General features: G+C 39.1%; 1 protein-coding gene across 5 annotated transcripts in view; it reads left to right on the forward strand.

The window, feature by feature from the left end:
* Window positions 1-14,494, forward strand: part of LOC108137528 (cyclic nucleotide-gated cation channel beta-1) — a 68,736-nt gene that overhangs the window by 23,812 nt on the left and 30,430 nt on the right. For all 5 annotated transcript variants that reach the window (XM_017259246.2, XM_017259245.2, XM_017259247.2 and 2 more), the window contains exon 2: window positions 2,930-3,216. In XM_017259246.2, the coding sequence (XP_017114735.1) occupies window positions 2,997-3,216 (220 nt within the window). In that variant the 5' untranslated portion in view covers window positions 2,930-2,996. The remainder of the gene's footprint in view (window positions 1-2,929; window positions 3,217-14,494) is intronic.

The following is a 14,494-nucleotide window of genomic DNA, read 5'->3' on the forward strand; positions in this document are numbered from 1 at the left end:
GCCTCGTCCTTTCTATCTCCTTTGCTGTCACATTCCTGTGACAAATGTGAACTTGGCTTAATCAGATGCTATATGCCCTTGCAGAGGGTATAATCACTTTCAGAATCAGCTCTGGGTTTTTTTCTAGAGAAGCTTCATAGAGCAGTTTCCTTTTTGTGTTGGCGCAAAATCGCGACTCTTGGCTCTAATTAGTAACCTTTTTTTTGCCACTCCCCTACTTTATCCTGCAAATGTTTTTGGGAGAGCGCGAGATTGATGGCAATTCATTTTTTATGCACGAAGCTGTCTGTCTTTTGCAATGTGAGCCGGACAAATGAACGGGTTGCCAGTGGGTTCTGGTTCTTGGGGATTATTTCAAGGGGGATTGCATTAATTAGCTAAAAACAAAAGCTTGTTATTTCTTGCTGATTTAGCTCGAATCGCACAAAAGGCCATTAACTGCGTCAGCTTTGGCAAAAACCATTTTGACACGAATAATGGATTCGTATATGTTTAAATACATATATGCATTTACAAGTGTGTGTACGGACAAATATATATAATATTTATAAAGTCTATATGCATAACAGAAGCGGTTGTAACAATATTGGCTAAAATTGCAATGGGAGCAAGCGAATTGAGAATAGTGTGAAAATTGTTTTCCACCTTCTATAACAAGGAATTACCATATTTTCAGAGCAAACGAGAAAGAGAAAGTGGCACGTGAGGTGGTGAAAGGGCAATAGAAATGCAATTTTTAGTCCGCATTTTGGGTTACTTTGCAGCCAAAGCTCGAAAAGAAGCTAAAAATTGCAACGGAATTGCAAATGCTGTTGACACTTGCACAATGCAAACAATTGCCCGAGATCTCCAAACCCCCTGCTATCAGCTTTTCCAACGTTTTTCTTCTTTTTCCCTGTCATAAAATGTTCTCTCTTTTTGGGATTTGAAAGTTTTTAGTTTGAGTTTCCCTGGCAATTTTCATGTTTACGTAGATTTTGGCAACACTTGATTGCCTTTTGGGTTTTGCACACGGAAAGCGGAATAGTGGATAGGTGTAAAGAAATTTCCCTATTATTTGCTCGGCGGCTATGGGAGTCGAGCAGAAAACTGAAAAGTGTCATTTTAAAGCCATCTTTTCTACGACTTGTTAACAAAATAATCTTTCTCACATAATCAGGTAAATAAATGTTCGTTATTAATGAAATATATTTTCACACCCTTTCTTGAACAGCTGGCTGTGTTTAAATGATTAATTTTATGGTTCTCAAATATTGAATATGTGCCAAAAATTAAACAAAGTTTTCAAGTTATATCAAACTCCAGGTTGTTTTCGTAGCTGTACTTTTGTGTTTGTCAATAATGTTGATCGCCCTTCCATAAACATTGGCACTTGAGCATTGTAACCGGATGTGTAATAAGTCAAGCACAAGTTCTTAGCCATCTCACTATATCTGATTTTTCCCGTTTGTGCTTGTGCAACATCTGCAGTTAGTCCTTTCCACATGCGATTGGCTTGCAAGCTGCGGCTCATAAATCATATTTGTATTTGGATCTAGTTTGCCCTTCCCTTCCCAATTTCCTATGGGTTTTCCCGCAGCGACGACAACATTCAATCAAAATGCTGCAAAATCCCACAAATTTGTTATTCGTCACGTATCCAAAGGGAAAGTTAAATGTAACTGTGTTCTTTTTTCCGAGTATGTGTGTGGGGGGGTATTACGTATACGCCCAGTCAAAAGGCATTTACGAAAAGAGTTTAAGGCCAGCGCAGGCATTTAAAGTGGCATAATATGTAAATATCGGAATAGAATAATATGCATTACCCATTCCGCTCACAGCGACGCCCTCCGAAGCCAACATATGCCGTACATTCGCCAGAGAGACAACTTATCAAGTTTACACTCAACTGAATATTTAGAGTCGCTGTTGAGTTGAGTCTCCCCATTTCATTCAAGATTCTCGCACTTCCCTTCTGCGCATTGCTTATTAAATATTAAAATGATAAGGAAAAGGACAAGGCAAAGGAAGGGTCTCCCTTCTGGTTTTTGGTGTGTATGCATTGGGGCTTGTGTACGCCTATCTTCGTGTCTATCATTTGCTTTTCGTCTGTTTTTTTTAGTCTAAGCGGCTTTGGGCTAAAATCCCGAAAAAAAAACCAAAATGTCATAGAATCTACAGCCTTTAGTCGGTTGTTTGCTCTCACATATTTTCTGTAGGACTCATTAGATTACAATTGAGCGAATTTTGTTAAAAAGCGTGTTAAAATTAAGCACGTTTCCATTTTGCATGAACGGTTCTGTAGTTGTTTAAGCTTAAAGTATACATTTTCTACTGACATTTATAATAATGTTTTTCGTAGGATGTTTTTTGCAAGTATTCTCTCGACATAAAAAATGGGTTTTGTGATATTTGATCCCATTCTTTATATGTGACCATACGTTTTCATGTGTATTTTTTACGAGATTTTTGATTGACGTTAAAATCGATACTAAACGCTCTTTTCAAGGGAATTTAGTTTCATGCTTAAGCCATTAATCGCACAGTCATTACTCTATCCCCTTCGTATGCTAATACTTTCATTCATATTTTCCATGTCGCAATCATTTTGTGCGATGTTCTTTCTCTTCGTTCTGCTTTTTTGTGCGTTGTTTTGTGGCATTTCGTTAGCCTTGATTGCAAGCATTTGCATAATTTAAGAAGCTCCTCGTCTGCGTCGTTGTCTTGGGCTGGCAGAGCATGAAAATGAAAATTCCAAGCCTTCTCCCTCCGACTTCGTTGTACTTTCCTCCGTCTTGCTGTGCAGAAATTATCATATCTTTTGAAGCTCTGTTCTAAATTATTAACGAAATAAATAGCAAAGGCAGCCAAGGCGCCCAAACGCCATGGGAATATTGAAAAAGTTTCGCATTTCCATTAAACATTTTTCCGTCTTCCATTGCCATTGCAGGAGCAAAAGTGGAGAGCACTGGGTGCAGGGAGCAGGGATCGTCGGCCAAGCAACGGCAATCGGGGGCATGTCCACAGCCAAAAGGCTGGTGCTCTCGCTACGTGGACGCAAGAATTCGCAGGGCAACTCGGCGACCTCCTCCACCCGCCTGGTATCCGCCGGCACCTCGCCCGGCCATGAGCTGGACGAAATAGCCGTGGTCTCGGGCACCGGATCCAGCAGTCACCACTTCTCCTATGGCGGCTGCATCGCCACCGGCGATGCGCCTTTGCCGCACTACTCCACAGGTGAGTGCCTCCACCTCCTCCGACCTCCAAGAGCGAAAATCTAGCACCTGATCTGCTGTTAAGTGAAGTCACCAAAACGTAGCCCCACCAACCAACCACCAACCACCAACCACCAACCACCACCACCTGCAACACTATGACTGTGACCCTTATGAAAACCCCCAATGAACCTGCCCTGCATGCCGGTAGAAGTGTTTGATTCATCTCATTTACACTGAGACAAAAATAATCTGAGAGAGACTACAGAGCTTAACTAAGAAAATAATAACGGTTTCATTTTCCGAATCGTTTTTTTTTTTAGATTTTTATATTTCGTGTGATAGGCAATCATTTGTGCATAACCATAGAAATCATAAAAATCATTGTTGCACCACATTTTCCAAAAACTCGATTTTTTTTTGGCTTAAACAATTTTATAAACGTTTTTTTTTTATATACCCGTTAGTCGTAGAGTAAATTGTTATATTGTATTCGTTGAAAAGTATGTACAATAACAGGTAGAAGGAAACGTTTCCGAACCTATTAAGGACATATATTCTTGATCAGGATAAATAGCCGAGTCGGTCTAGCCATGTCCGTTTGTCTGTCCGTCCGTATGAACGTCGGTATCTCGGAACAACACTATCAAAAGAAATTATAAGAGAATTGCTTGCGGGCTGTAGGGGTGCGGAACTCTCTTAGCTTTAGGTAGGTGTAGGCAATGCAATTATTTTGTGGTATAATATTTAGTTTGAAATTTGTAGCTGAGTAACAGGTATCAAAAAGTCGGACAACTCGACTACAGCATTCTTTTCTTTTATGGTATATTAATTAAATCAAATTTGTTGTTTGTGGTCTTTTTTATTGATGCTTAATATTTTGCCTAAATTTATGCAGACTACATAGAAAGCAAGGTGAAATAGTTTCTGTCTTTAGTTTTGATTGGTTTTAATTATCTTAAGCTTAATGATTGAATTTCGTATTCTTTAAGGTTGAACAATTTCTTTTAACTTAACCGCAATCGAAAATTATATTTTTTGATCTGTTCCCAAACGTCAAAGCTTTCTTAGAGGATCTGCATAGACTGTAATTGGTTAGCGTGAATAACTTCTTGGTAGCGATCTACTAACGCTCACAAGCAAATGTAGATTTAGTGCTGGACCCTGCTAAATTATGGAAATCTGGGGCCTAATGAAAGCGATGAAGACTTGATTTGACAAAAGCGCCTCAGCAGAAAGCCCCGGCGAGAAGCGAAGGCAAAAGCAAACAAATAACAAACAATCTTGGCCAACCTAATGGCAGCTGTTGTTGGCCCTGCAGAATAAATCAATCAAATGACAAATATGCTTAGGCAATTGTCAAGCCAAGTGGCTGCCTGGGTTTTGCCCTAATTTCATTCAGAGGCTGCGGTCGCCGGTTTCTGTGGGTTGTTGTTTTAGCCAAAACCACACGAGCGCCGAGTCCTTCGTTAGTTTCCTTGTCACATTTTATAGGCCGCATATGTGGCAAGCATTTTTCCTCTCCTGGCTCAGCACGTTTCTTGTCCCGGCTTACAGTTAATTTTGAGTGAAATTCAATTTATCATTGAGCGGAACATAAATCCGCATTTGGGCCACTTTTGCTCGTTACGGACACACAACTCGGAGCGTAGATTTATTTCGGTCGGTTCTGTTTGGTTGTCGCATTGTATTTCCCATGACATTAGCAAACTGCCTTCAATTTGTCAGCGATGAAACTTTTGCTCGCCTGCGTGTAGCATTGTATTTGCCATGCATTTAATGGGATCTGTGCAGCACATCGAGCATTTAGCAGAAGTTCTCTTGTTTATCGGCCAGAAGTATAATCGACATTTATCGTCGTTTCTATGGCAAAGACTTGGCATTAATGCTGCCCACGCTTTAACGCTTTCAGGGAGAGAAAAAATCGTATGTACATAGAGACGGTGTGAGTGGAACCAAATCGCATAAAACGAGAGCAAAAAAGTTTTTTTTTTGCAACTTTTGCCATATTTTTTTCTAGCCCCGAATGCTTTCGACAATTTTTAGTACATTGCTCTTGCCACCCCCCGAACGTACGTATATTTTTGTGTGTGACAAAGGCAATTTTGAACACGGCTTTGATCAAAGTTTCGGCCCAGCATCAGTAAATTAAATTTGACTTATACACAAAATTCGGCATAAAATGGGGAACAAGTATGTAAATATACAACATAAATTCTAGCTATATGCCATTTGCAAGCATACGCTTTGCTTAAATCGATATGCGGGACCTTCTAAAAGCTTAGAAAATTGAATTTGCCTGAACCTTTCGTTGCCTATTTTTGTGGGCAAATCGATCAATGAAATTGAATAGCATTTATATATCTATTAGTTGGCCTGATAAAATATTTTTCGTATTCAACTCCATCTGATTCTGTTTCTGGATGTGTGTGAGAATATTTTTGATTTTTTGCCGAGGAATGCCTTTGTTCGAGTCACGTTTAACTGGAAAAAGCCAAAGGATATAGTCATCAACAGTGGCCAGACCCCGGCTCTTTGTCTCTCTGGCCGTTTCTCTTTTGTCTCCTGTGTTGTGTCCTGCAATAATTGAGCTTAGAGGGTCTTATGGCAGCTGCATCATTGATTTGCCACCCGTCCTCCGGGGGGTCCATCCTGTTCACCCCTTTTCAGTACCGCACTTGCCAGTCCAAGTTTTCGCAAAAGTTTCTCCTTTCTCCTTTCGTTTTTATTTTCATTTTATTTCGTTGGATTTTTGCTTTTAGTACAAACTCAAACCCGAAAAAGACTTCACTGCCAGACATGGTTGAGTCGCAGCAAAACTTTTTCCATTTGCCAACAGAGTTCACTTTTAGAGTGAGCGAGTGCGAGGGCGGCGATACGACAATTTTAAAGTCTCTTGCTCGCACTTGCACCAGGGAAAATTGCGCATGTATAATTAGTTTTATTTACCACCTGGCACACAAATTTTAATTAGAATTTATGCGTCCTTCTCCAGTGGCCTCCGCTGGCTGCCGCCGTTAATCCTTTGGCTGCTGCTCTGGCTGCAACTTCTTCTTTGTCTTCTAAGCTTGTCTAAGTCCCCTGCAGTAAGGAATTTCCTGCTGGCCAAGCTAAGCAACTTCAGCTAAAACGTTTTGCACTGAACAAATAATTGGACTTAAAGTTTTGCCAATCAAACATATATTTATAAGCAAAATGCGTTGTAGAAAATTTAAACGTTTAATTTATGTGAAAGAGGTTTCAATGTCAGTTTTTAAGAATTAATCTGACTAAATCATATCTTTCTACTTTTTAAAAATTAAAAAAAAAATGAAATGGTAAATAATATATATGTGAATAAAATTAAAAAGTTTATTTAACAATCAAGTTCAATTTGAGTGTTTAAATGTGATAGAACGGACGTTTGTTTAACTTTGAATAATCTTTACTAAACAAGATTAAAAATTATAAAACAGATGGTTAAATTACAATTACAATTACAATTGAAACGTGTTTAGGTTCCTTTTCTTTTCGCTGTGTAACAGTTTTATCGCTCAGTTGAGTTGTAGTTGCTGGCCATATGTAATTCGAGTATTTCAATTATAAAAGCAATTTGCCACAGGATGGAAGAGTTTCGATTACAATAAGCGTATTAGTTTACCAATTACTTTGTCTAGCAGAGATCCAAAGTGCCTGCCACTAAGTCATGCCAAAAAAGGGGTATAGATTACCATAACCATGGACCGTTCATCCGATAGCGAAGTAAGTGTGCCTCAAATTCGGCAACAGAGGGAATGCAAAAATAGTTGCCGGCACTTCAGGATGCCACAGTGTTGCAGGGCTTGTCATTTTAATTGCCTTTCGCAATAGTATGGAAGCCTCGTTGCGTATACGCTACGTTGAGTTGTCCACATTGTTGCCGCGAAGTGCTTGGGACAACTTTAGCAGCGGAGACTGCGTGCAACACAAAGGGCCACTTAAAGTTGGCACACAAGCGCTCTCACAAGAGGGGATTTGCTTTGAACGGAACGAGAATGCGAATGAGATGGAGGAGCATGAGGCGGATGGGTTTAAAGGTCGGCGCCAATGTTGTTGTCAGTAATGCAATTACAAATGCAGGTGGAGCAGCATCAGCTGGAGCGGCATTAGTTGGCATCCAGCCAGGTGTCATCCAAAGAACGCTCGAGTCCAGCCGTGGATTCTCACTCCCATCTCTCGCTCTTTTTCCCATCTGAAATGGTTGACTTATCAACTAAAGTGCCGCATTAAAAGGAGCAAAAAAAAAATAAAATAGTAAAGCGCTTTGCCCTTTTGCACATTTGCAGGGCCATTGAGCTCTTCTGCTGCTCCGAAGTCCCCACCACCTTGTTATCTTCAAGCCCTTTGAGTGGGCATGACGCAGACAAAGGGCATTAGAAATGGTCAGATAAGAAGATATGCAAATGATCACCAGCTGGGAGCGTGTGCGACTTAAGTTGAGTGCCTAACCGCTTGGGGAAAAGTTTAAGCTGAAATGATTAAATGGGTAAATTTATAGATATATATCATATTATACTATTTTTTATTGCAAACGATTGTTTTATCTTCAGATTATCAATTACCTTTAAAATTGCATTTGAAATATAAATTAAATTTGCATTAAACTGAAAAGGCATACATAAATTACCCTAAATACAATATAATCAAATTACGATCAAAAATCAATGGCCTAGGGAATAATAGAAACAATTTTTATTTACCTAACCACATCACTCATACGCATAGTTTCCTCAAAAACATGTACGGTATAAGTGGTTAAGTGCTAGGGCCTGCATGCGCCGGTTTTCGTATACTATGTTAATTTTATTATTCTATTTAAACTACTAAATAATCCTAACGCATTTCACAAGTATCAACCACTAAGTTTTATTTTTTTTATTTTATCAAAAATTAAATTATTGACCTGGACAACAACGCAAATTCATTTTATTCTCAAAACCAAATTACTCATACGCACATTGCTTACACACATCTTTGGTATAAGTGCTTAGGTGTCAGGGTCTGTAGAACATCACTCATACGCACCGGTGCTCGTTGTTAAATTTGTAAAAGTGACAAACTTTAGACATTTGTTTATCATAAAGATGACAATATTTTTCTATTTTATTTGTAGTCTTTTGTGTGCCTTATTTACATCAATGTGTAAACTTTAATACATAAGCTTTCCCAAATTTAACGCCCAGACCTTTTCAATGCAAATGAAAGTGTTAGACCAACCACACACGCACACACAAGTAAACACACAAAAACACAGACACTCGCAGAGTGGCAGACATCAAACATTAAGCACTTAAGGCCATGAATTTGATTCCGGTCGAGCGGGCGGGTAGCAAACCGAGATGCAGGGACAGAGATCATGCGGCGACATGTCGGGCATATCAATCACTTGTCCTCTGCCGTTTCGCAGAGCATAAACATATTATTTTCCAACCGCAACTCAACCTCCGGGTTGGCTTAGCCTGCGGCATTTCTACTCATGTTTTGGCCAACTCCGCAGCAGGGATGATAATTCGGTCAGTTCGGTCAGTATCAACATAGTCGTATGTCGGTATGTGGGCCAGTTGGCAGGATTAACTTGCAGGGGATTAACAACGCCAGTGACCGCAGACAGAAACGGAGACAGAATTAGGGGCAACGCTCCGTGTTGCAAGGAGCGAAACCAAAAATCTCTTTAATGTCTGACCTTTTCGCCAAATATGCTTTTCGCTACTTTCAGCCAGCACTTTATCACCGCAGAGAGAAAAAATGACACTATCTGGTGTCATCAAAGCAGTTGTTTTTTTCAAAATGTTAAATTTGTAACCAAAATTAATTCCTATTTCAATGATCATAAAAATAGTGAAACTTTCCTCTTTTATTATATTTAATATCTTTAAAAAAATATGCTGAAAATGTATGCAGAAAACTATTTATTACGAAACTGATAATTGTTTTTCTTATTTTAAGTAAGCAATTATTCAAGACAATCAAAATTGTATAAGACCACCACACAAATTAAATAGTTTACGTTACTTTGTCTTATTTAAAAAAACGAAAATGTTATGTACATATGTGTTCAATCCTATGAAAAATATTTTTCTCAGTGTGCAAATACGATATAGAATATATAAGTACACCCGCAACTTGCGGCTGTGGCAGACTTTTTTTAAAAGAGCAATTTGCTCCTGAATTTATGTGGTAATTACCAACGGTCTTGCTGCAGCAAATTAAGTTTTGCCAGCTGGCAGCGAGGAGCACGACACGAGACATTTTGCTGGCCAAGTAAGCGGATTACAATTTTATATTTGGCTCTCGCTATCCCCTGAATTTTCGTTGTATTGGGGTTTTTTGGTCTGCGGCAAAATTTGCCTTCTTACAATGCGATAAGCGCAATTTGGAAGCCAACCGAATAACAAAAAATAACTGGGTAAAGGAGAAGCCCAATTGTGAGCAGTTTGATCACGTACTGCCTTAAAGCTGAAATAAGCCAAAAAAAAAAAAAAGAAAAAGAAAGAACTCTTAGCCGGACTGCAGTCTAACCGCATTTCGGTTGCCAATCAGTAAAATTTGTGCCAGGCCAAGAGGAAGCGTGAAAATTTTTCGGAAGCTGCTGCAAATGCTAAGTGACCCATACCCTGACCATGCGTGATATGATTTCCACGTTTTTCAGCCAACGTTTATGGCCATAATCGAGTTAGTGGCCAAATGAACAGCGGGCGCTTATTTAACTGCCCCCAAAGTCAAGTAAAAGTTTTCTCCGAGAAAATTATGAAATGAAAATTACCAAATGAAGTCGGTTTTTATGTTATCTGTCTGCGAATTGAACAATAAAAAGTTCAAAGTATTTTGATGATCCTTTTCAAAAGGAATTTCTTTATAAACCAATATGCCAGCAAAGCCGGAGCAGAAATTGCTTGACATTAAATTCAATGCGATTAGGTCAGACATACAGACTGAGATATAAGAGAGCGAGGGTGGCTGCAGAGCAAGTCGAACAGTTGGGGGGAAATTGAAACATCGAAGAACATATAGTATTGGGCAAGGAGCTCCCATTGATTGATAACATTCGTAGCCACCCACTCTGATGTGTGTGCACTTAAATTTGATATCCTTTGTGGGCAGAATAGCTCTGCAGGACTCTGGCTCGAGTGCTGGCATTTCTTTGCTCAGGCCCCGTACCCTTATTATACGTTCGTTAAGCTTTTTGCGCTTTGTCCTGTCTCCCCGGCGCTCCTACTCGTCCTGCTCGTCCTGCAGGCCATTAATGCATAGGCTCAGGACTCAGAGACCTCGTCCATGTGACCCAAATAGGTTTCGTTTTAGGACTTAATGGCATAATGGCGGAAGCACTGCTGCAACAACACCAAGGAGCCTCAAGTCAAAGCAAACATGCGACAAAAAATTTAGACCAATTTCCCAGGGAGACGCTCCACTCATTGCTCGACTTCTCCTTTTCTTTTCGTCCTTCAATCGACCACTTTAAAAAGTTGCCGCAAAATGAAATTGAAAAGTCAATACAATGTAATTGTTGTCCTTCTCCCCGAAAAACAGTGTTTTCCTTGTTTTTGTTGTTGTCCTTTTGACGCAGCCAGCGACGACGATGTTCATTCAATTTATTTGTAATTTTTTAACAATTTAACAGTTAAAAAACAAACCAAACAAAAAAAAAAAGATGAAAAACTCGAAAATAAACTTTTCACCCAACAAACAACACACAAAAATATATAAACTGGAAAAGGGGCAAGATGGCAAGCGGGACAGAGACAGCAACAACATGGTGGCCCAAAGCAAATACAATTATGCGGAGCAACAACAACAGAGCTAAGCTAATACCTGCCACGCCCACCGAACGCCCCCCACAAAAGCCGCGTGCTCAGAATGTGTAATTCATTTGAAAGTTTTTGCTCCATTCTCGCGATGTTCTGTCGACAGAAATTAATTTAACTTTCGGCCGGCCTGGCCAGGAGTGGACCTGAGCCTGAACCGCTTCGAAACACACGGAAAGGGGTTCACAAGGTCAGGGCCGCAAGGGCTGGATGTGCATTTCGATCAATTAACATTTCCACAAGCGGCTTACAAGCCCCTTAATGCGATTAATGCTTGAAATTCAGTTAGGCGATGGTTCTCGTGTGGAGCAAATAGAATTTGTGGGGCTGGAAATGTGAAAGAGGTTCCCTTACTTTCAAATGCAACGTTCCAAGCGACCATCTCTACACATGGATAAAATAATATTAGCAACAAATAATTAAACATAAAACTAACTAAACAGTTCCTTAAATCTTTGAAGATTTAAAGAGGTTTCAAAATGTTTATGTTATATTAGCATTATTTATATTAAAGTCATTTAAGACAAAATTTAAAATTTGTTTGGAAAATTTGCAACCTAAAACAAAACAATGGGTTCAATGAAGAATCTTTAAATTCTTTAGAAATCAAAATCTGCAATTATATAATTAAGGGCTTACACAATGTTCTACAATCTTGCATTCAAAGTTTTTTTTTTAAAATCACATATGTTAATGTATAATTTTTTTTTCGGTGCACCTAAGTCTCCGTTTGCGGCCGTCTGTTTGTCTTGCCAAAGTTTTAATTATAGTTGCAGGATCTGTTGTAGCATTGCATCCTTATATCCTTAAGCCAAGATGCTGTGTCGGAAATTGCAACTTGAAGCGGTGTTTAGCTTAATTTGACTTGCAGAGCACACACACACATATATCTGGGGAGTGGCACAGACACTGGCAAACACTTGGTAATCAGAGCATGGCTAAGAGCCAAAACATTTTTGGCATAAACGCCTAGAACTGTCGAAACAATGAAGTACGACCAGTAGTGCCAACTCCAGGAGGGCTGGAGAACTATTTGCGGCATGCAGAAAGCAAGTGAGTGCAACGCCAGTGCTCATGTAATGCTTATGCAGCAGTAATAATAGTAGCCATAATACTACAAAAACAACTGTGTTTGCAAATTTTTGCAAAAACAAGATGAAAAGGTAGGTTTCGCACAGCAGAGCTTTAGTTGGAGCATTCCAAAGTGATTTTAAGTGGGAATTCTATAGAAACATTTCGAGTTTTTTGATCTGTTTTTATAAGGCCATCAAAAAATATCCCTAAGCTATTAAGGTGATGCAGTATAATGAAGAAATTTGCAGCTCTAACTTTAACAGTTTGCTGGGCACAAATAAAATAATACTTAAATGAAGTTTCAGAATTAAGTTTATTATTGAACTAAACTTCAATATAGTTCTTAAATATGTGAAGTATTTTTATTGCATAACAATTTTTTTACAGTATGGCTTTATCGAATAACTTTTAAATGAAAATATGCATTTCTTAAAAAAGTTCAAAGTTAATAACCAAACTTTAGCACTAAACCTTAACCGGCTTGCAACGCCTGCTCCTAGTAAATTAATTAAGCTCGCTCGATTCGTTTGCTATTGGTTGTAAAAATAAGAAAATTCTAGTTCTCTTCTCTACATTTTTCCCTTGTGGTTTCCCCACAATGCAGTCGTTGAGCCGAGAAAACGGGGGAAACCTAAACGGCAAGCTGCATTTTGGTGAATTATTGATTTGTGGCTGCGGTTGAAGATAAAGAGCTGCGCCAGCTGCCGATCTAATTCAAGTGCTGCGGACAAATGCAGGAATAAGCTTGAGTCCGTGAGATTGCGTGTGCAACACCTTAATCAGCTAACATTTTTCAGACAAAGTTTTCAGCTGAAAATTCTACGGATAGCAATAATTATGCCGTTGCAGGAACTCAAATTGAATCTGCTGTTTTGCTGACCCCGCACTGTCACCATTTGCATAATCGGACAGCGGAAAATGTTCATTGCATACGCACGTGGGCATAGAGCGGATGAAATTTGTGGGCGCATATTACGCATACGCCTAGTTGGCGCAAATTGCCCCATTGGCTTCTGTTTTATCGCTGGCAAAAATTAAAATCTAAGCTCAAAGTTTTTCCTTGCCCTCTTCACAGTGTTTGTGTCTGCGGCTTTGTCCTAATCACATCACGTGCGACTGTCTTGTCTCACATTACACACACCCCAGCTTGAACTACACTCGGGTAAATTGTGTTTACAAAAACTAAAATTTGTTATAAAAACGTGTGAATTAAAACAAGAGGCTTTAATGGTTTTGAAATTTTTGTCTAATTATTTCAAGGTAATGATAAGTTTAGACAGCTTAGGTTTGACATTACTTTGGGTACTTAGAAACATTCTTTGTTTTAAAATATCGACTTTGCAGTTCACTGACCCATCTGACAGTTTTAAAAACATGATATCATCTTATTATCGCTCTGTGGATATTCCAACTTAAGTTTAAGCTCGTCATTACATATTAAACAGTTATTATGAAGTTATAAAAAACCAATTAAGGAATTGTAGATAATTTAGTTTGTCAAGTATTTTTTAGAAATATTTATAGAGCTATTGTTTTCTCCGTGTAGATGTACACATACAGATGTATGCAACTAACTTTGTGGCCAAAATTACAGGCAATGTGCTGAGCTGAGCCGGGCTGTTGGTCTGGCGTTGTCTGCTTTTGGCATTTGTCGCAATTGCCGTTAACTGCCAGCGCGTGTTGCCTGCCAACGTTTCATTATCAAAGCCGAGTTTGCCACTAAGCACGTCGTAAACAATAAGCTGGTCCCCTCAGCTTTCGCTTTTGGCCCTGGTGGCCCACGCTTATTACTTTCGTCCCATTACGGGGACATGGTCACAGGACATGGAACATGGCGCAGGGACAACGGCCCCTGGACAGCTTTATGGCATGCATACGCATATGGATATATATAAATTGTGCTTAAAATCGTTTAATATGCCGCATTGTTCTGTGTGAGAAAGGAAGGCCTAAATAATTACCATTACAACTTCAATTTGCTCCTTCTTTTTGATGTTCGTCAGGAAAGCCTGCGGTGATAGAATAAAGTTTTCCACCTCACTCGCAGGATATGATAAATTCCATACGTTGCGAAAATACCCAAAAACGAACAATTTATCTTTCCTTTGCCAAGATTGGAAAATTCGTGAATGCTAGATAAATTGTTAAAATTTCTAATTTAGTCAAGTTCCACTGTAGTGCTTGCAATTGACATTTCATTCGCAACTGACTGTTAAGTGCTCGCACTCTAATTTAAATTAAACTAATTTGTAAATCTTAAAACACACACACACACAAGCAGAAAGAGAAATTCTTTTGTGTGTCTTTGTGTATGTGTGTATGTCTGTTTGCCCTCCACATGCCCTTGTGTATATTTTTAACCCAAATCCATTAGAGAAGTTACTCAAGAATCCTTTAGATATT

This window comes from Drosophila elegans, unplaced genomic scaffold, assembly GCF_018152505.1.
Source record: "Drosophila elegans isolate 14027-0461.03 unplaced genomic scaffold, ASM1815250v1 contig_520, whole genome shotgun sequence".
NCBI classification, from domain to species: Eukaryota; Metazoa; Arthropoda; class Insecta; order Diptera; family Drosophilidae; genus Drosophila; species Drosophila elegans.